At 41.0% G+C, this 22,796-nt stretch overlaps 1 protein-coding gene across 5 annotated transcripts in view; it reads right to left on the reverse strand.

Moving 5' to 3' along the window:
* Positions 1-727: 727 nt before the first annotated feature.
* The window catches only part of MKX (mohawk homeobox), a 79,209-nt gene continuing 57,140 nt past the window's right edge, over positions 728-22,796 (reverse strand). For 3 of the 5 annotated variants that reach the window (XM_003821433.5, XM_034930190.3, XM_034930189.3), the window contains exons 6-7: positions 3,374-3,407; positions 728-3,268 (exon numbers count right to left, since the gene is read on the reverse strand). In XM_003821433.5, coding sequence (XP_003821481.1) covers positions 3,082-3,268; positions 3,374-3,407 — 221 coding nt within the window. In that variant the 3' untranslated portion in view covers positions 728-3,081. The remainder of the gene's footprint in view (positions 3,269-3,373; positions 3,408-22,796) is intronic. The other 2 variants (XM_034930192.3, XM_063607655.1) reach the window with 1 other exon arrangement.

Below are 22,796 nucleotides of genomic sequence, written 5' to 3' on the forward strand. Positions count from 1 at the left end.
TTTTAAGTGATGATGCTAAAATGATCTTCCTTGAAGGCCTTTCTAACTCTGATACCAATTTTCACCATTGCACAGCAGCTTTTCTTGTCAGGCATCTCTCCCTCTCTACAGCTGTCCATTAAACTACCCATGTCTTATGTTCCATTTATTTTAAATATTTCTACTTTCTTGTGCATAAAGCCTGGATAGAGGAATTGTAACTATGTAATAATATGTTGCAGTTACCAAGCACCTATTATCTGACAGACACTGAGGTAGGCACTTTATGTATTGCATTTTATCTCAATCTTAGTGCAAACCCTACAAGGTATAGCTCCTTACTCCCACTTTGCAGATGAAGAAACTAGATAAGAATGACTAAGTAGTAAGGGACAGAGCTGAGATTCAAAGGTAGTTCTGTCTAGCCTCAAAGCCAAGGTTTTCTCTCCAGTGCAGAGCACACCACAAATAATGCTAATTGTATTAGTGAGGGAAAGAAGGTATTACGTGAAAATGTTCATTTCAAAGTTAGGTATTTTAATAGTCGGCATCACACTCCCTTTTCCTCAGTCTTTGAAAGCTGGATTGGTGGCCTAAGGTGATGAAATTCAAACCTAATACAAATGCAGCACTCCCATACCATATCCCTTAACAGTCTAAGGAGAATTGCTGAATATAATGGGCCCGTCTGTTCTACTGCTTCATCTACCTGGTCAGCTCTCAAAGGAAAACAAAATCCATACGATCATCGAGGTCTAGAAATTAACTTTTATTTTAAATCTGTCAAGAACTCCTGGCAGTTATTAATTTTATTAAAATGATTACATACGGCAAAACAAAGAATAGAGGTAATTCTATTTCTCTACAACATAAGTTATGAGTTAGATTTTCAGCTGCCGGCTCAGCATTGTTCAAGATTCTTTTAAAGGACTGGGGGGATTTTAATATCCAGAAAATGTTAAAGCAGCAAAGGAAAAAATAAATTAAAAAGTCATTGCAATTGGAGATATTACCAAGGATGTGCTTACTATAAAGTCTTCTTGACATGTTAATTATAAAATCTTCCAACCTTTGGTATTAAAAAAAATCATGTGAATTGTTGTCCTATATTGCCTTGTCATCTATAATTTATAACATAGAAGAAATTTGCTGATTTTTTTAAAAAGATGGCAAACATGAATCATGACTCATTCAAATAAAATACAACCAGCATTCATTCATTTAACTGAAATATGTCAAAACAAAAACACTTTTATTAACATATTTAATACCAGAATAACTTATAATAGTATGAAAAAGAGTGAAGTATTTGTCTTTAGTTTTCATTGACATGCTCACATTTTGGCATTTTTGTATTGTTTTGCAAAGATTCCAAAGTTTTTATCAGAGATCTCTAACTATTTAAGGATGCAAACCAAAAGAACTCATACTTCATCTGATCATACAGTCATAACTTATATATTTTGCTTTGCGCTTACTGTTACTGCAAACAGCAATTTAGAAAACAAAGTAAAAATATATATATACACAAAATATTTTTATATCAAATTATCTTCATTACACTAAATAAACCCAATCCCCAAATGTTATGTTACATGAAAAAGTGTCCTACAATTTAGATCAAGACTGATACTGTCCGTCAACTAGAGCAGCCTTTGGTTTTAAAAGCATTTTGCAAAATAAAGAAAAATGTCACCACTTGGCTGCACTATTGACCCTCATTCACACTGGCAAAAATGCTTTCCAGTTTAAAAAAAAAATAGATTACATACCCAGAAAAAAAAAATCCCATCATAAAAGAGTCGAACCCTTTTTACTTCTCTGTAGCACATACCCTCTGTTATATTTGGCATTTCCACTGTTTATTCAAGTTTCAGGTCTTCCCAAGCTGATTGGAATATTATTGTTTAGTTGAGAAAGATAGTCTTCTTTCTTGATATTGATTATTCTCACTCAATGGTGGACTAATTTAGAAACAAAATGTTTTCTTTCAATGCATGATTTCACTTCATTTTTACTTTAATGTCCAACTTGGCAAAATTCAAACTGTTCAATGTTTTGTTTTCCATATGTTTTAAATTTAAAAATCAATTTTATGTATGTATATGTATAGCCGCACAGAGATACATTTCTTTCATTCTGTTGTTCTCGCTGCAATACAAATTGTCCATCAGCAATTGTAATTTGAAACGAACCAAATAAAAGATTTTTAGTCATTCCATACGAACACAGTTTCCATCACAAAAAGACAGTGAGCTCTAATGCAAACAAGATTATGTTTTAAAACTACAGGTTTAGTTTTACACAGGAAAATTTTGAGTTATTTGTATAATAAAGTATTTTTTTAAACTTCAGCAGAACTTGAGAAACAAATCCAGATTAATTCTAAAGGGCTTTGTGGTGCTTTCCAACAGTGCTTGAAAAAAAGTTTTCCTGGTCACCATGTGTTCAATGAAATTTTAAATTAGCTTGAAGGAATCACTTCTTAAATGTACAACGTTCTGTGGATCGCTGCATCTTGAATTTTGGAAGTTTGTAACATATCAAATATGCAGGCAAGATACATGCATAAAATTCTCACCGTCACTCTGAAAAGCACATTGAACAATTTTCAATACTGTAGACGTTTTTTAAAAGGAAGATTTCATTTGGGCCGAACAGATATCCAAGTTTTAACATATGAATTACTGAATGTATTTCAAGGGCTTTCAGCGATTCTGGTTTCAGTCCTGGAATGATTAGGCCCGTCTGGAATGATGCACACAGGCTAATAAGCATATGGCGTTGGCATTTTGAGGCATAGCTGTTCAACTATGCCCACGTTGGAGCTTGTTTTCGGGAAGCAAGGCACTTACTGTAATGGTAATGCAGACGTTTTATGCATAGTTTGAGTAACATAAAATAAGTTAATATTTTTGATTAAAATGAGTTTTTTATAATTTATATGTCTTTTATAGAAGCAACTAAATGATATATTTGGGATAATTAAAAATAAGAAGAGGTTTGGGAGAGAGTCATTTTCATCCCTGCTTCGGCTCTTAGGATGAGGGTTGATGAAAACACCAGAAAGAACATCCATTGGATCTGAAAAGCAACAAGCTCTTAAAACTGCTGCACCAGCGGCACTTTGACAGTCTTTACTTCTGCTATATGGGACGACTTCTGGATGATGCAGCTGGTAGTTCCCTGCAGTTTGTCCTTTCCCTGTGCAAGATTTGTTAAGGCCATAGCTGCGTTGATCTCCTTCCAATACGTGTCATCCTTGCTTGGTCCTTTTCTGTTAGCTGCGCTGGAGTTAAGCAAAACAGAAAGTAAACGATCAAACTCACTGCAGTTTGCATTGAAAATGCCATCGCTGAAAAGCAGGAACGGCCAATGGGAACATTTTGCTCACCTTTCACCCTTATTGGATCCGTTTTCCAGAGTGTCTGTAAAGAAAAGGAAAAATTCAATTATTTTTATGTTTTTCCTTTCTTTTCTCATCTCAGGAGTTTCATCACTAATGACCAGAAGTAAAATTTCTTCAGGAAATATGGTTGAAATTAGTTCGCTTTTAATAAAGATAAAGCAGTTTATATTAAGATGCAAAAAAAATTGCAAAGGGGCAGAAATAAGATGACAGTGGGTAGTAAAGAATAAAAGGTAGCTCTCATAGATACACAAAAATCTGAAGTTATTTACTCTGAGAAATTGGGCCTTTTGGATCAGGAGACAAACAGCATAAGGAAAAGAGTGCTGACTGTACCTGGGGCCAGGTTCTGCCCTTGCCCTACTACCCACTTGCAGTGTAACCTGGGGGCAGATTATGACCTCCCACAATGTTAGGGATTCAGTTCTCTAACTATAAAATCAGGGAGCTTTGGCTGGGCACAGTGGCTCATATCTGTAATCCCAGCACTTTGGGAGGCCAAGGCAGGGGGATTGCTTGAGCCTAGGAATTCGAGCCCAGCCTGCGCTACATAGTGAGACCTCATCTCTACTAAAAATAAAAATAAAAATAGCTGGGTATGGTGGGTGTTCACCTGTATTCCCAGTTACTCAGGAGGCTGAGGTGGGAGGATTGCTTGAGCCCAGGGTGGTGAAGGTGCAGTAAGCAGTGATTGTGCCACTGCACTCCAGCCTGGGCAACAGAGCAAGACCCTGTCTCTAAGAAAATTAAAATAAAAAAAGTGGGGGTTCTAGAAAATCTTGGGGGTGCTTCTGGCTCAATGATTCTATAATTTCATGGTTATCAAATTTTCTTTTTTCTTTTTCTTTTTTTTTTTTGAGATGGAGGCTTGCTCTGTTGCCCAGGCTGGAGTGCAGTGGTGTGATCTCAGCTCACTGCAACCTCCACCTCCCAGGTTCAAGCAATTCTTCTGCCTCAGGCTCCTAAGTAGCTGGGATTACAGGCACCCACCACCAAGCCCGGCTAATTTTTGTATTTTTAGTAGAGACAGGGTTTCACCATGTTGATCAGGCTGATCTCGAACTCCTGACCTCGTGATCAGCCTGCCTCAGCCTCCTAAAGTGCTGGGATTACAGGCGTGAGCCACCGTGCCTGGCCAGTTATCAAACATTTATTTCAGACAAAGGATGGGCAAATAGTTCCCTCTGCTAGTTAGCAAATGAGTAACAGACCCAATGGTGATAGCAATACAGGATTTCCTGGCATATTTATTAGAAGAAGCAGGCATTGGTCCTCAATTTCCAAAACAACGCCTCCTCCTGCTGCTGCAGGAAATGAAAGTTAGGATGCTAGCTTTTGCTTCTGCACTCACATCTTTGGTTTAGATTTGCTGCTTCACTCAGAACACGAATGTCTCCCAACACCACATAAATATAAAGAACCCACGAAAATGGGTTCTCAAGCTCCTTAGGCTAAAAGAATCTAGTATGAGTAACACAAAAATTTACCTACTGAAGGGAAAGATGTAGGGTGGTAGTAGAGAGGCTACTGGCATGGCATCCGAGCAAAGGAGTGGGGTTGAGACACCAAAACCAGATAGTGGGTAAGCCCCTCTTCATCATCATCGTCATCATCATCCACAACAATAATCAATATTACTGGGGAGCTACTGCACTTGGCACTGTGCTGCACACAGGAAACCTGGAAAACGCAAGGCCCTCTGCTAGTTCTACGGCCTTTGCAAAACTGTCTTTTCCTGCCCTTAGTCCTCTCCCTTCCTTTTACCCCCCCGCCCCTGCCAACCCAATATTTCTCACAATTTCTTTTTCTCTGCACTGCTCAAGTCTAGTTAGGAAATGCAACCTAATTTCCAATTCTGAGTTCTAAGACAGTCACAGAACTAGAAGAGGTTTGAGAAGAATAACGTCAACATGATTGTCATATAGTCTAACCAGGGCAAAATTTCCCAGGAAGAGATAGTCAAGAGAAAATACATTATATGCCCATGAGGCAGCCAAGCTTTGATGCCCTCTCTGAAGGAAAAGAATGGGGAAAGCCTGCTGACATATCCTGAGTTAAACCTTAAGGTGTAGACCACGAGACAATCATGGGTCACTCTGAGCTCTTTTCACAACCCTTCACCTAAGGAACTTAAATAAACAAGGCGAACAAACAAAACAAAAGCATTTAGTGAACAAATGGCAAGGTTGTTGTGAAGAACACATGAGATCATGTGTGTCTGGCCCAGAATGGAACAACAAGTGTTAGTTCCTTTGGTCTCCTTTCACTGACTACTCAGGCAGCATTTTATAAGGTTTTAGGGATCCTTTGGGGGAAATAATTGGATCTGTGAACAGTTAGATCGTTACCTTCTGCAGCTCTGCCAGCTTCTGGCTCTTACGGGGGCAGCCTGGATGCTTAGCTATACCTCTGCTACTTTCCATAATTTTGCAATATAAAGTAACTCATGTAAATGCAGGAAAAGAATGATCATTTGTAATTTACAGAACTCTGATATACTGATTTACAGATCACTTACTACGTGCCAGGCACAATTCTGAGCACTTTGTGTCCTAATTTATTTACTACTACTGACTTTGTGTATGGATAGCATGTCTCCATGGTATCTGCGAAGTCATTTTTTATTGAGTTCTATTCTCCTATCTGTAAATCTTCACTCAGTAAGGACAGAGACAAGGTGCTACCAGAACAGAGAACAAGTCAAGGCTTTCGTTTGGGAGAAGGAAAGCCAGCAAATTGGACATTTTACAGAGGAAAAAAAAAATGAGTTAGGCCTTTGCTCCATTTTGCCCACAAATTGCAACAATTCTGTTGCCAAAGTGAAGCAATAGGTTATGGAGATATTTATTCAATGGAAAGACTTGGCAAAAGCAGAATAATTTCCATGAGGCTTAAATAACGTTAGGGAAATAACAAAACATAATTTAGAGAAGACTATGTAACTGACACTCTGGCTCCCAGATGAAGCCATCTCACATAGGCGAAGGATACCAGAACCCTGTTCCCTACCTGAACTGTCAATCTCAGAGTGGTTACTGCAAAGACAAGAAGAAAGCCTGTGGCTGTCAAATATGTTATGGGTTGCAGAACCCGTCAATGCATCAATGCCATCAATGCATGGAGCCTGCACGTGGAAGGAGGAGATGTAATTCACGGCTCAGGTCCACGGAGAGCTTCTATTTAAGATGAGGAGTCAACCTGTATGTCTTGCAGCCCCATGAGCTCCTGGCTGTAGCTAGCACTCCCTGTGGCTGACTCCTTGAACTTGTTCCACTGAGAAACACGTTTACTGCAGCCAACTGTGAAATTATAAAATTCTGCTTACTCTTTGGGTGTATGCGTTTGACACTTTGGTGCCTATGAAAATACCTTTGAAGTGCAAAAACGTAGACTCAAATCCCCATTCAGGTATTCTTAATTGGGTTTTACAAATCTCAGCAATGTACTACACAGGATTCAACAGACTGAATTCTGTATTTTATTCTTCAGGCAGATGGGCACATTCAATGTCAGTAGGTATAGATTGGGTTCCTCTCCAATAACAGAAAAAAATCATCTTACATCACACACCAGGGCCTGTCGGGAGGTGGGGGGCTGGGGGAGGGAAAGCATTAGGAGAAATACCTAATGTAAATGACAAGTTGATGAGTGTAGCAAACCAACATGGCACATGTATACCTATGTAACAAACCTGCACGTTGTGCACATGTACCCTAGAACATAAAGAATAATACAATGAAAAAAAGAATTTCTATTAAAAACAAAGTAATGGAGAATAGTGTGAAAACTGCATACAACAAAGCTCAATCTCAAAGACTGAAATCAACAAGGAAAAGCTGCTTACCACCACTTGGGAAGGGCCGGGGGTGGGCAGTCTCTGTGTTCAAAGTGATTTTAGTTCAAAAAATGAATTGACGTTAGAAGGGCACGCTTTTCCTGAGGCTGTTACTGGTGGGCTGCCCGGTGTCACTTGGGTATTTTGAGTCCAAGAGCCACCTCCTGTGGAGTAACGTGTTCTGGTTCCCAGAAGAGCCAAACCGGCAAAAGGAAGACAGCAAACAGAGCCCTTTGACTCTGAAACATTTGTGCTTTTTTAGGAAAGCAAGGACTCTAAAGATCTGGGAGTCTGGGGAGTTGTTTCTTTTTTTTCTATTTGTTGTGCTAAGATGAAATCTGGAGAAATGTCGCAGCTTTTAGAGAACTGATATCATTTGATGGGAATTCAGAAAATTTACAATCTTCTCATTATACTAACTGGTTGTATTAAGTGTTGTAATTTTTTTTTCTTATGCTCTTTCCCTTTGAAGTAAAAACTTATCAGCTCTTCTCTGGCTCAAGTGTGCTGTGTGTTGTGTCTTTGCAGCTCATGGTCAGTATTTGAGGAGCAGTGGGTCTGTGTACCCACCACTGGTGGTCATAGGGGTCCTGACCGTCTGTCCACTGCTGACAGGTGGTCTCACCAGCTCCACTCGAGAAGTGGCACCTAGTAGCTCCAGAAACAATCAGACAGGAGAGGGAAGGATTGTGCATGTTGTGAAAGAGGGAAAATGCAAGTTGGAGCTAGCTCCTGGTATGTAGACTCTTGAGAGCAGTTCATTAGCATGCACAGACTCAGGGTCGGACTGCCCCACATTTGGCTCGGCTGTATCTCTTACTCTGCAAGTAGCTTGGCTCAGCCTCTCCAAAGTCTGAGCTAAAATGCCTTTTTAGATTCCAAGGTTCCAAAAATCAGCTACGCTGTCAATTACCATAAAAGCAACTGGTTGGCAGGAACGGCTTACTGAACCAGCCAAAAGAGCGTGTTTTAAGACCAAAAAAGAAAAGAAAAGAAAAAAAAAAAAAGAGGTGTGTAGTTAGGAAAATCTTGGATGCTGCAAAACCCAAACCATGTTGAAACTTAAAGTGGGGCTATCCTCAGTTTGGACATGTGTTTCCTTCTACAGTTAAGTAGAGAAAAAATTATACAGAAAACTCAGTTCCAATGCAACTCGAGATAGCTAAGCAAAAAGCTCTGTGGCCAACTGTGAAAAATGCAACTCAGAAGCACATTAATTCTGATATATATTCCTGATGTTATATTTGTAGCCATAAAAAGAGACCAAAACGTGGCCAAATCTTTTTCTCTGAGGTTTTTAAAAAATTTAATAAATAAGCTGTAAAGGGAAAAATGTTTTTGTTTCACAGATGCCACTGAAACGTAAGTAAAATGAGGTGAGACTTAGAATTCAGGTTTTTAAATTAAATAATCCAAAAATTATATACGTTTCCCTAAATTAAAATGGAGGGAGTAGAAGAAAAAAAACTTTTGAGATCATGGAAAGGGAAGTAAATGAGTCAGTGAGAAATCATTACTGAAATAGCTCGGCCAAGGGGGAAAACAAAGACAGACCACTAGGATTATTTGAGTGGGAAGAGGAAGCCACTCATATTTTAAAACAATAAAAGAAGGTACAGTAGTGCGCCACCTAACAATAATTCGGTCAGTGACAAACCATACATACGACAGTGGCCCATAAGATTATAACGGAGCTGAAAAATTCCTATCACCTAGTGACATCGTAATGTGGTTGTGCCACACATTGCTCATGTGTTTGTGGTGATGCTGGTGTAAAGAAACCTACTGAGGCTGGGGGTGGTGGCTCACGCCTGTAATCTCAGCACTTTGGGAGGCTGAGGCGGGTGAATCACTTGAGTTCAGGAGTTCGAGACCAGCCTGGCCAAAATGGTGAAATCCTGTCTCTACTAAAACATACAAAAAATTAGCCAGGCGTGGTGGTGCATGCCTGTAATCCCAGCTACTCAGGAGGCTGAGGTGGGAGAATCGCTGGAACCCTGCAGGCGGAGGTTGCAGTGAGCCAAGATCTCGCCATTGCACTCCAGCCTGGTGACAGAGCAGGACTCCATCACAAAACAAACAAACAAACAAACAAACACACCTACTGAGCTGCTAAATGTATAAAGTATAGCACATAAATTATATACAGTACATAATACTTGATAATAATAAATGACTATGTTACTGGGTTTATGTGTTTACTATATTTTTTATTGTTATTTGAGAATGTGCTCCTTCACCTTAGATTTAAAAAGTTAACTGTAGCTGGGCATGGTGGCTCACGCCTGTAATCCTAGCACTTTGGAAGGCCAAGGTGGGGAATCACTTGAGGCCAGGATTTCGAAACCAATCTGGCCAACATGGTGAAACCCTGTCTCTACTAAAAATACAAAAAAATTAGCTGGGCCTGGTGGCGGGTGCCTGTAATCCCAGCTACCTGGGAGGTTGAGGCAGGGGAATTGCTTGAACCTGAGAGGCAGAGGTTGCAGTGAGCCGAGATTGTGCCATTGCACTCCAGCCTGGGTGACAGAGCAAGACTACGTCTCAAAAAAAAAAAAAAAAAAAAGTTAACTGTAAAACAGCCTCAGGCAGGCCCTTCAGGAGGAATTCCAGAAGAAGGCATTGCTATTATCAGAGATGACAGCTCCATGCGTGTTATTGCCCCTGAAGACCTTCCAGTGGGACAAGACATGGAGGTGGAAGACAGTGATATTGATGAGCCTTACCCTGTGCAGGCCTAGGCTAATGTGTGTGTTTGTGGCTTAGTTTTTAACAAAAATGTTTAGAAAGTAAAAATAAAAAATGAAAAATTTTAATAACAAGAAAAAGTTTATAGAATAGGATATAAAGAAAATATTTTCATACAGCTGTCCAATGTGTTTGTGTTTTAAGCTAAGTGTTATTACAAGAGTCAAAACTTTTTTTAAAAAGCGTATAAAGTAAAAAAGTAACAGTAAGCTAAGATTAATTTATTGTAGAAGAAAAAAATTTTAAAATAAATTTAGGGTGGCCTAAGTGTCCAGTGTTTATAAAGTCTACAGTAATGTAGAGTAATGTCCTAGGCCTTCACATTCACTCACCACTCACTTACTCACTCACTCACCCAAAGCAACTTCCAGCCTTGCAAGCTCTGTTCATGGTAAGTGCCTTATACAAGTGCATCATTTTTTATTTTTTACTAGCGGTCCTCAACCTTTTTGGCACCAGGGCCTGGTTTTGTGGAAGACCATTTTCCCACAGACCAGGGATGGGCGCGTGTTTCAGGATAAAACGGTTCCACCTCGGATCATCAGGCATTAGTTAGATTCTCATAAGAAGCGCACAACTGACCAGGCGCAGTGGCTTGTGCTTGTAATCACAGCACTTTGGGAGGCCGAGGCGGGTGGATCACAAGGTCAGGAGTTCGAGACCAGCCTGGACAATACAGTGAAACCCCGTCTCTACTAAAAATACAAAAATTAGCCAGGCATGGTGGCAGGCACCTGTAATCCCAGCTACTTGGGAGGCTGAGGCAAGAGAATCGCTTGAACCCGGGAGGCAGAGATGGCAGTGAGCCGAGATCTCATCGTGCCACTGCACTCCAGCCTGGGCAACAGAGCTAGACTCGGTCTCGAAAAAAAGAAAAGAAAAGAAAAGAAAAAGAAGCGCACAACTACATGCGCAGTTCACAATAGGGTTTGCGCTCCTGGGAGAATCTAATGCCACCGCTGATCTGACAGGAGGTGGAGCTCAGATGGTAATGTGAGCGATGGGGGAGCAGCTGTAAATACAGATGAAGCTGCTTATCTCCTGCTATGCAGCCTGGACCGCTACCAGTCCGTGGCCCGGGGATGGGGGGGGCCCTGTTTTATACCATATTTTACTGTGTCTTTTCTATGTGAAGGTATGTTTAGATACATATTTTTAATGCTTACCATTGGTTCCAATTGCCTACAGTAGTCAGTACAGCAATCTACTGTACAGGTTTGTAGCCTAGGAGCAATAGGCTGCAGCATGCAGCCTCGGTATGCAGAAGGCTATGCCATCTAGGTTTGTGTTAGTACGCACTACGAGATTCGCACATGATGAAACTGCCTGATGATACACTTGCATTTCTTAGAGCACTTCCCTGTTGTTAAGCAACACATGGCTATATTCACCTTGCTCATGAGGCCTGGCCTAGTGCCCTTGCAGAGCAATTAAAAATCCGGGGCCTGTGATAATGATCCAAAGCAAGTCAGAGCTCCAGATGCTTGAAAACTGTGCTTCTGCACACCTGTTAAGTTTGGGGGCCATTACTTTGATAGCAGGTGTGCAGAGCCTGCGTCTAGTGTGTTACTGACCTCAGAAGTCCAGAGAGCCTCTGGGGATACCAGATCAGTTTCTGGAGTTATTCACATACTTGGAACAACTGAGGATAAGAACAAGACTCTGGTGAGTAGGGCAGGTATAAAACCTCCCTGAAGATTCTGAAATACCAATTGCTGTGAAGTTGCAGTGCCTTACCAAATGACCCCCAGGGCTCACAAGCAATCCCCAGGGCTCCCTGCTCACATTGCTGCAGTCCCCATCTCTACTTCTCCATACCTGGAGACTGAAGCTGGGCTTCCATACCCATCTACAAATTGGTTCTACAGTGACTATGCAGTTCTTTCTTTTTATAAATAGCATTTGTTGGCTGGATACAGCAACTTATGCCTGTAATCCCAGCACTTTGGGAGACCGAGGCGGGAGGATTGCTTGAGCCCATGAGTTTGAGACCAGCCTGGGCAACATATTGAGACTCCGTGTCTATTAAAAATTTTGAAAATTAGCCAGGCATGGTGGTGTGTGCCTGTAGTCCCAGCTACTCGGAAGGCCGAGGTGGGAGGATCACTCGAACCTAGGAGGTCAAGGCTGCATTGAGCTGAGATCATGCCACTGCACTTGGGCCTAGGTGACAGAGTGAGACCCTGTCTCAAAAAAGAAAAAAATATATATATACACAAACACACACACACACATATATATAAATATAGCATTTGTTGTTTTTCTTTAATAAGAAAGTAATACAGCTTCCCTGCAGAAAATCTAAGAAAAAGTGTAAAATAGAAAATAAGGGGCAATCAGGGATAACTAATATTAACATTTGGATGTATGGCCTTCCAAACGAGTATTATACACATTTTTTAAAATGGCATCATTCTGGACATGTGTTATAACCTGCATTTTCCACTGAACTTCTGTGTTCACCTTACCTTTTGTTAATAAATAAGACAATAATTTACCCCTTGGCCTTTCCCAGTGTGGCAGTGGATTTTGCCTGTGAAATAGAAACAGCCTGAAAGAATTCAAAATCCAGCTCCATCCAACTTAAACTTGAATATTAAGCAGTGCAAATGTTGCAAGAAATAGTTATCTTTAAAATAACCAGGGACTGGTTTCGTGGAAGATGATTTTTCCACAGACCGGGGAGCGGGGGGTTTGAGATGAAACGATTCCACCTCAAATCATCAGACATTAGTTAGATTCTCATAAGAAGTGCGCAACCTAGATCCCTTGTATGCACAGTTCACGATAGGGTTCATGCTCCTATGAGAATCTAATGCTGCTGTTAATATTTATTGAATGCTTATTCTATGCCAGACACTATGCCAGAAACGATACAAATGTTATTTGGTTAAATGCCTGCAATGACCCTGTGTGACAGCACCACCACCCTTATTCACAAATGACACTGTAGCTTAGAGGGGTCCAGGAACTTGCACCTTTGCAAGCTGTGAGACTCAGTGCCAGGTCCCCTGGCCCTGGCCCTGAAGGTCATGTTTTTAACCCCTGCATGGCATTATCCAAGTAACCTCTGTCAATAAAGCCACCTGCGAAGACCATGGCAAGGCTTAATGCATTGTATATATAGAAAGCCTATGGCAACAGAACCTATTAAAAATGGATGAAACTTTTCTCTGTACTTTTTGCTAGGATATTAGACCACAAAGAGACCAAAACCAGATTTTTTTCTCCTTATGATTTAATATGTAATACCAAGGAATCTTTCCAGATTGTAGAATAGGGAATTCAAGTAAGTTGTCTTGAGATCTTCTTTATACTTTCAGCAGAGTGATTTTTTTTTTTTTTTTTTTTTTGGAGACGGAGTCCCGCTCTGTCGCCCAGGCTGGAGTGCAGTGGCACGATCTCGGCTCACTGTAAGCTCCGCCTCCCGGGTGCTCGCCATTCTCCTGCCTCAGCCTCCCGAGTAGCTGGGACTACAGGCGCCCGCCACTGCGCCCGGCTAATTTTTTTTGCATTTTTAGTAGAGACAGGGTTTCACCGTGTTAGCCAGGATGGTCTCAATCTCCTGACCTTGTGATCCACCCGCCTCGGCCTCTCAAAGTGCTGGGATTACAGGCGTCAGCCACCACACCCGGCCCAGTAGAGTGAATTCTAATCGAAGTGTGATATCCCTGTAACCGCTCCTCTATAGCCCTGAGTGAATAACTGCTAAACAGTTCCTAGGCAGCTGCTGCTGCGTCACTTTCAGAGGAAATTTTTGTGGTTATCCTCTCTTTGGGACAGTTAGAGCTTTTGAATGAGTAAAGATAAGTCATTCTAAGTGATATTTGCCAAAAAAAAGGAAGAAAAGAAAAACCACCCAACAACCCATAACAGTTATTTGTTGATGACCAAACTCTTCTACCAGTCCCACTGACCAAAGTGAGTTTTACTTTAAAACTTTGGCATGACAGGAAGAGACTGCAACTAAAGCCTGGTGAAGATCAAGGCTACTGAAGATGAAAGTTATTAGAAGCCTGGATTTTGTGGATCTGGAGATAGGAGAGCTTTGGAAGCTTTCTAAATGGTGAGAAATGAATAATAAATAATAAATGAATAAAATGAAACCCACCCCATCCTCATGAATGGACCTAGTATTTTTTTTCTTCTTACAAAAGACTAGCCAAATTATTTATCCTGGGGGTATAAACAATGAGAGGCGTCTGAAATTATTTCAGAATTTGAAGAAGGAAAGAAAGAAAGAAAGAAGGAAAGAAAGAAAGGGAAGGGAAGGGAAAGGAAGGAAGGAAGGAAGGAAGGAAGGAAAGAGGGGGAAGAGAAGAGAAAAGTCTTTTCTTTCTTCTGAGACAGTCTTGTTCTGTCACCCAGGCTGGAGTGCAGTGGTGTGATCTTGGCTCACTGCAACCTCCACCTCCTGGGTTCAAGCGATTCTCCTGCCTCAACTTCCTGAGTATCTGGGATTACAGGTGCCCACCACCATGCCCAGCTAATTTTTGTATTTTTAGTAGAGATGGGGTTTCATCATGTTGGCCAGGCTGGTCTCAAACTCTCAACCTCAGGTGATCCGCCCGCCTTGGCCTCCCAAAGTGTTGGGATTACCAGCATGAGCCACCGTGCCCGGCCAACTCTTTTCCAAAAATAAAGCCAGTGTTGCTTCCAGCCATGACTTCCATATTCTGGCCAGAAATTCTTTTCCTTTCTGCCACCCCTCATGTGGGCTGGCCCCTCATGATGGCTAATGATACCCAGATGTCCTGGATCCACAGGGTCCTCACCTTCAACTGCCTTTCTGTCAATGCATAGTCCCTCCAACTAGCTCCTGCTAGAGAATAAAAATTAAAAGCCACACCTCTCTCTTTTTTTTTTTTCGAAACGGAGTCTCGCTCTGTTGTTCAGGCTGGAGTGCAGTGTGGCACGATCTCGGTTCACTGCAACCTCCGCCTCCTGGGTTCAAGTGATTCTCCTGCCTCAGCCTCCTGAGTAGCTGGGATTACAGGCGCGCACCACTACGCCCGGCTAATTTTTGTATTTTTAGTAGAGACGGGTTTCACTATGTTGGTCAGGCTGGTCTCGAACACATGACCTCGTGATCCACCCGCCTCGCCCTCCGAAAATGCTGGGATTACAGGCATGAGCCATTGCGCCCAGCCCACACTTCTCTATTTTGAACCAACAGTGAAGAGCTCCCTGGTTAAGATGGGGATGTTTTCATATCTCGAAGCTCTCAGGCTAGGTTACAATTCCATTAATAACAACAATAGGACATCTTTCTTTCTACAAGAGTACCAATGCCTCGGGTCGACGTGGGAAAGTGCTGCTTGGCTCCTTATGTTAGGGAGCTACAGCCCTGGCTGGTGGCTCTTTAGTCATTTCCTGATGTTTCTTTTTTTCTGGTAAAATGCACAGCTCTTCTGGCCTCGTCAGTCTGGGCCAGTGGAGGTGCAGGAAGCGGGACTTGCAACTTAATAGTAGCTTTTCAGAATAAACAGACCACCACCCAGTGATCGTTTTCACTAAGCACATTAAATATTCTTGATGCTAAGTCATTCAGCATAGTCCCACTTTCCAAGATTGCTCCTCTGTGATCTCAAAGGCTCCATCTTCCCCAAGTTTAAAACGTTCAGCCTGAAGTTTCACTTTGAAGATTTGAATGCAGTCTATGGGGAGGCCAGTGTCAGCGGGGGATGAGAAAGAGGGTCTGGAAATGTTAAGTATTCTCGTTTCTATTCTTGGCTCTTGGTATTCACCACGAGGGTGGTCTGGAGGGAGACTTAGAGGCCGTGTAGTGTAATGGTCAGAGCCCAGACTCTAGACCTAGACAGCATGAGCTGCACCTCTGCTCTCTCACTTAGCATCAGCGTGCCAAGCTGGCCAGCTGCTTGACTTCTCTGCGTTTCATCTTTATCACCTATTAAACGAAGATAATAGTACCGGAGTCATAGGGTAGTTATGTGGACCACACGAGTTCATATTTTATAAAACACTTAGAAGAAAGCTTGAGCACATATACCAAGCACTATGGAAGTCCTTGTTAAAAAAAAAAAAGAAAGAAAGAAAAAGTTAACCTCCTCTCTCACTTTAATTTTCTACATCTAGAAAATGGAATTAAATGCAGTCACCAGAAAAATTAGTGTTATTCGATGATTTAATATGAAAACCATTATGTAAGGAGAAAATATTTTAACTCTGGGCAAAAGCCCATCAGCTCAGATTAATGGATTAAGTGTGCAGAATCTATCATCTTCAAAGACAAAAATGGCTTTTCTGATGGTCCTTTGTGCCAAAACACCACAACATGCCAAGACAAAGAGACCTGGAGCCACATTAAAGAATATCTATTAGCTTTAAGTGTCTAATGGATTTTGTTACTTCATTTTCTCAAGGGGAATATTGGAGATGTTACCCAAAGTGTTTCATCCATGAAACCTAGATTTCCAGCCAAAGTCTCAGAAAATGACTTCCTAACTATGCATGAATAACTTCTGTGTGTGCTTGTATGTTGCAAAGAGCATTGTTTATAAAAGCACTCCTTTTTACATGCAGGTTGGGCTACTAGTTCTGAAACCTAAATGCATTTATAGTGCTTCTTAGCTAAACCTTAATTTTGTCCCCACATCTTAATATTGATATTCATCCTTTCAGTTCTATATAGCCCAAGGGTTATTTCTCCCAAGATTCACTTTATAGTTACCACACTGCAGTTTTAGAAGGGTTGACTTGTTTAATAAATATACAGCTGAATGGTGTTAGGCTACAAAGGACTAATGTGACTTCAGCAAAAAAAGACTTTTTAAATGGAAAAAAATGTGCATTCATGATCTAGAAGTTGGCTGGAAAGTCTGTCTCCTCCATCTATTTTCAAACTCCTCAGTATCTCTGAAAAACCATCAAAAAGTATTTTTCCTTTGATACATGAAGTGCAGTGTATCTTTGAATTGGCTCACATTATTACCATGCTTTTCAAATTCCTCAAATTACCGTCTCCAGAAATGACACTTCAGACTAGGAAATCTCCATGTTAAACCTGTCTGACTGATTAACACCAGAAATGACACAATGAGAGAGGTGACGCTCACAAACTTCTTGGCTCTTCACAAGAGCGGCAAACGGCAGTTTCTCTACTCACTGTTCATCTGCTGTATTTACTACTAGAAAAAACCCCCACATTTTAGACATAAGATGAATACTACTACCAAGTCTTTCTTCTACATTTTAAATATGCTGCAATGTTCTTAATAAACTTAAACCTTAAGACTCTACTTGGCATGTCGGTGTTCTGGGTTCACACATTTCTATGTTTAAAGGTTCTGCAATTTTCTGCTTTTAATTTAGGAACAGTATTTAAAGCCTAAACTGGGGTGAAGGTATACTTTGAAATGAAAATTGGGAAGATTTCTGCTGATGGTATCGAAGGGTATAAATTAAAAAAGAACCATGCATAAAGGCGGGGTAAAACTCCTTGCCCGTGGGAAGGTGGCTGGAGCTAGAGGTCACAGAGCACCCCTAGTCTAGCAGTCCTCCCATGACCCCTTTTGACCAAAAGAACACTAAATAACTCATCTCCACTTTAAATCTTGCCAAGAGATCTACTCTAAATTTTGCCCAGGGATGTACATCCCAAACCAAGAAGAAAGGTAGCCTCCAAAAAAAGGAAGAGACCGGTCACCCCTACTTTTAAATGAGAACCACTCTGCTCCTAGAGAAAGATTCCCTGCCAAGGAGAACCGGTTCTGGCTGAAGGAAGCCACACGTGGGTGAGTGGGGACAGCTCTTGCTAACCGGAAGCATCTGATTATGTTCCTTTCCTATTAATCTATTAAATACACACTTATTAAATTCCAATGGCATACAGATCCTTTTTCCATGATTACCACCTAAACTTAGAATACAAGATATTGCTAGAAAAAAGTAAGGGATAAATTGCTTAAACCTAACAAGTCAGCCGGGTGTGGTGGCTCACGCTTGTAATCCCAGCACTTTGGGAGGCCGAGGCCAGCAGATCACAAGGTCAGGAGTTGAAGATCAGACTCACCGACATGGTGAAACCCCGTCTCTACTAAAAATAGAAAAATTAGCTGGGCATGGTGGCATGCACCTGTAATCCCAGCTACTCAGGAGGCTGAGGCCAGAGATTCATTTGAACCCGGGAGGCGGAGGTTGCAGTGAGCCAAGATGGCACCACTGCACTCCAGCCTGGGCGACAGAGTGAGACTCCATCTCAAAAAACAAAACAAAACAAAACAAAACAACAAAAACCTAACAAGTTCATCTTTTGGGAGGAAAATAAAAAACATTTCATAGATCCAAAACCACCTGCTTATACAGTATTTGTCTGAGGCACTGGATTTGTGGGAACATAGTGGAGTCACTAAGTACGTGACCTTGGGCAAGTTATTTACACACACTATATCTAGGTTTCTTCACCTATAAAATGGGGATCATTGTAACACCTACTTCGTACGGTTGCTGTGGGGATAAAATGAGGTATTAAATGGAAAGCTCTTGAAACAGGGCCCAGCATATAAGAAGGGCTGTGGCACTCTGCTCCCTGACTTGAAGAAGTCAGGGTGCAAATCATCCTTTGTTAGCCAAGGGGCCACTCCAAGCTCCATAAAGGTACTAAGCCCCCTACTGGGTCTCTCCTGTCATACCTTAGGCCTTGATATGGTTTGCCTGTGTCCTCAAATCTCATCTTGAATTGTAATCCCCACATGTCGAGGGAGGGACCCAGTGAGAGGTGATCAGATCATGGGGTGGTTTCCCCCATGCTGTTCTCATGATAGTGAGGGAACTCTCATGAGAGCTGATGGTTTTATAAGGCAATTTTCCCTGCTCTTGCTCACTCTTCTCTCTCCTGCTGCCTTGTGAAGAAGGTGCCTGCTTCTCCTTCCGCCATGATTGTACATTTCCCGAGGCCTCCCCAGCTACACAGAACTGTGAGTCAATCAAACCTCCTTTGTTTATAAATGACCCAGTCTCAGGTAGTATCTTTATAGCCATGTGAGAATGAAAAAATATAGGCCTCTTACTTATTTTCTTAGGATGCTCTAGAGAAGAGAATGAAATTCTCTGGGGAAGTCTTCAAAGGGGAAGGTTCCTGGATCCCATCTCTGAGATTGTGTTCAGGTAGGTAATAGCTATGGCACTTGAACAAGCTCCTCAGGTGTTCCGATGTTGAGGGTGAAGGGGCTACCCTATGAGAACTATGGTGTGGGCCATTCAAAATGGACTGTTTTAGTAAAGAACCATGCTGGAATTCCTGGTGTTCACTACGGTATAGCAGCACAAGGCACTATTACCTTGTCATAGTAAAAATATATATATTATTGGATTTCTAATATTCCAGTAAGGGCCAACTAGCCATCTTAAGCCTGTATCGAATGAACCAAGATTTTTTTTTGTAATAATTTCAACTACTATTTTAAATTCAGGAGGTACATATGCAGGTTTGTTACACAGGTATATTGTGTGATGCTGAGGTTTGGGGTACGAAGGATCCTGTCACTCAGTAGTGAGCACAGTACCCGAAAGGCAGCTTTTTAGCTTTTGCTCTCCCTCTCTCCACCCTTTTGGAGTCTCCAGTGCTTATGGTTTCCTTCTTTGTGTCTATGTGTACTCAATGCTTAGTTCTAATTTATAAATGAGAACATGTGGTATTTGATTTTTTCTTCCTGTGTTAATTTGCTTAGGATGATGGCCTCCAGCTGCATCCATGTGGCTGCAAAGGTTATAACTTAATTCTTTTTTATGACTGTGTAGTGTTCCATGGTGTATATGTACCTCACTTTCTTTATCCAATCCACTCTTGATGGACATCTGGGTTGATTTAATGTGTTTGGTATTGTGAATAGTGCTGTGATGAATATACAAATGCATGTGTCTTTTTGGTCGAATGATTTATTTTCCTTTGGCTATATACCCACTAATGGGATTGCTGTGTTGAACGGTAATCCTGTTTTAATAAACCAAGTTCTTGATTCTAATTAAATATGAAGAGCAGATATAACACTTTTATAAGAAAATATCGCCCAGAAATTGGTAACTCCAGCTTCAAAAATACTATTTATTGTCTATCTTTGCTTAAATATGCATATAATACCTCTAAAAATTCTTTTTGTCAGGTGAGGTGGTAAAACATCTCAGTTTACTTGCATTTCTTTTGCCCAGTTCTTACAATTTTTACTACTCTATGACATATAAATCTGGGAGAATTATTACTAATACAAACTTGAGAACAAAGGAATTCAAGATTTTCATTGTAATATATTACAAGATACTTCAGAATATGCAAATCACCCTCCTTCTTCTAACTGGAATAGCCATGGTAATGACATACTGTTATGAGATCTGTGTTTTCTGTTTTGAAAATAAACATGTTGGCCCAGTGCAAAATTGCTGTGCTGGTAGGGCCTTTTATTTTTATAAGTCTTTGACTTTTTTCTTAATCTTTCCTTTGGGAATAGAAGGTGACAAATAGTATTCCACATGGGATCATCAAAAACTAATTATTCAACCTAACATAGAATTTCTTTCTAGGGTAGGATAATAAGCTTTTATAAACTAAAGTGAACTTAGTTTCTGCTGCTCTTGGAATATTTTATTCAGGCCTGCCTCAAAAAGAACAGAGCATTGTTTTATTATACACTGACATAGTGATGAGGTTTTATGAACAGAGTATTTGGTTATTTTTAGTCTGTTATTTCTAGGTCAGCCCTGCGAGGTAGCTGGAGCTACATGGTCTCTAAAGAGGAACAGGGACTAGGGTAGAGATCCACCAGGCGAACAGCTTGGCAACTGCTCAACCAAAACGACTGAGGCAGAGCACAGAGGTTAGGATCCTGGATTGAATTGTGATGGAGGATAGAGAGGATCCTATCTAGGCCTTCTGATGGCTTTGCTTTTGAACAGCCACAGAATGTCATAGCATCAGCTTCTGGAACCATAGGGCTGAAGAGGACTAAACTGCTAACGGTGGTCATCTGAAAGCCACCTATATGTCTAGGGACAGAGCTTGAGATCTGAGAACAACTCTTGGCTGTGTGTGTGCTGAGAGATGAGCTGGGCTTGTGCCTCCCCCAGAGCCTGTGGGGTCATTCTGTGCTGAGACCACTCCTCCCAATGGCCAAAAATTAAACATAGCAGGTCTAAAACAATAAGGATCTATACTACAGAGTTAAGAAGTGTAATATGCAGGAGAGGTATTTCTGTAGGCATCACCAGACATTCAAACTACAGTACTTAAGCATGAATCAAAGAAACTATAAAGAAAGAAAGGGAAAGAGAGAGAGAACAAACACCATGATGATCTTAGGTTTAAAAATACCCCCAAACAAGAACTGAATAATTACCAGGAAAAGGCAAGAACAAGTATAATACACAGAAAAGTTTTTGCAAGGCCATTTCATGGAAATTTAAGTACAAAAGAATGGCATGTTCATATGATTTAAATGTATTTAAATGCCAAACGACCATACATACTGTGTTACAGATGTCACATATGGTTATAAGTAAATAAGACACCTATAAATAAAAAAGAAAACATATTTGTTTTAGTCACTAAAAGTTACTGATTTAGAGAAATGGCCAATGAATGTAATACTTCTGGGGGATTAAAAGCAATTTTCTGCTTTTTCTTATCTTTTCTACTCTTTGTTATATCTTTTGATGACTGTTATGGTTTGGCTGTGTCCCCACCCAAATCTCATCTTGAATTGTAGCTCCCACAATTCCCATGTGCAGTGAGAGGGACCTGGTGGGAGGTAATTGAATCATGGGGGCAGGTCTTTTCCATACTGTTCTCATGGTAGTGAATAAGTCTCATGAAATCTGATGATTTCACAAGGGGTTTCCCCTTTTGCTTGGCTCTCATCTTCTTTTGCCTGCTGCCATGAAAATGTGCCTTTTGCCTTTTGCCATGATTGTGAGGCCTCTCCAGCCACGTGGAACTGGGAGTCCATTAAACCTCTTTTTCTTGATAAATCACCCAGTCTTGGGTATGTCTTTATCAGCAGCATGAAAATGGACTAATACAATTATAGAGAGAAATGTAATATTTTAACAACCACTAACATACTCTTACCAGTTTTAAAATAAACAACAGAAATAGAGGGAAAGGCAGAAAGCTGTGCAAAAGAGAAAAGGAAGCAAACATGACATTTCCAGAACAAACCAGATCCATTTATCTATACTTTTTGGGTTTGGTTTTGGAATATACTACACATACTCCAAAGTGCTTTAAAAATTAAATCCCCAGGCCGGGCGCGGTGGCTCACGCCTGTAATCCCAGCACTTTGGGAGGCTGAGGCAGGCGGATCACGAGGTCAGGAGATCGAGACCATCCTGGCTAACACGGTGAAACCCCGTCTCTACTAAAAAAAAATATATATATATATAAATTAGCCGAGTGTGTGGCGGGCGCCTGTAGTCCCAGCTACTCGGGAGGCTGAAGCAGGAGAATGGCATGAACCCAGAAGGCAGAGCTTGCAGTGAGCCGAGATCATGCCACTGCACTCCAGCCTGGGCGACAGAGCGAGACTCTGTCTCAAAAAAAAAAAAAAAATTAATCTCCCAATTCTAAATTCTCTCCAGGCATCCAGAACTAGATGGTGAATGAGCAATGAGAAACAGATAGTAGTTACTGCCTTGAATCAAAGTATCATACAAAAAAGCCTGGCACTCGTACACAAGAGTAAACAGACTACATATTTTCATCATAAAAGCACAAACAAATTGCCTTTTTTTTTTTTTTTTTAACAGCAGCCAGGAAAACCCTCCATTCCTTGCAAGAGTCCCAAGCTCCTGCAGGTGTGTGGTAGTTCTAGTTAC

Source organism: Pan paniscus, chromosome 8, assembly GCF_029289425.2.
Source record: "Pan paniscus chromosome 8, NHGRI_mPanPan1-v2.0_pri, whole genome shotgun sequence".
NCBI lineage: Eukaryota > Metazoa > Chordata > Mammalia > Primates > Hominidae > Pan > Pan paniscus.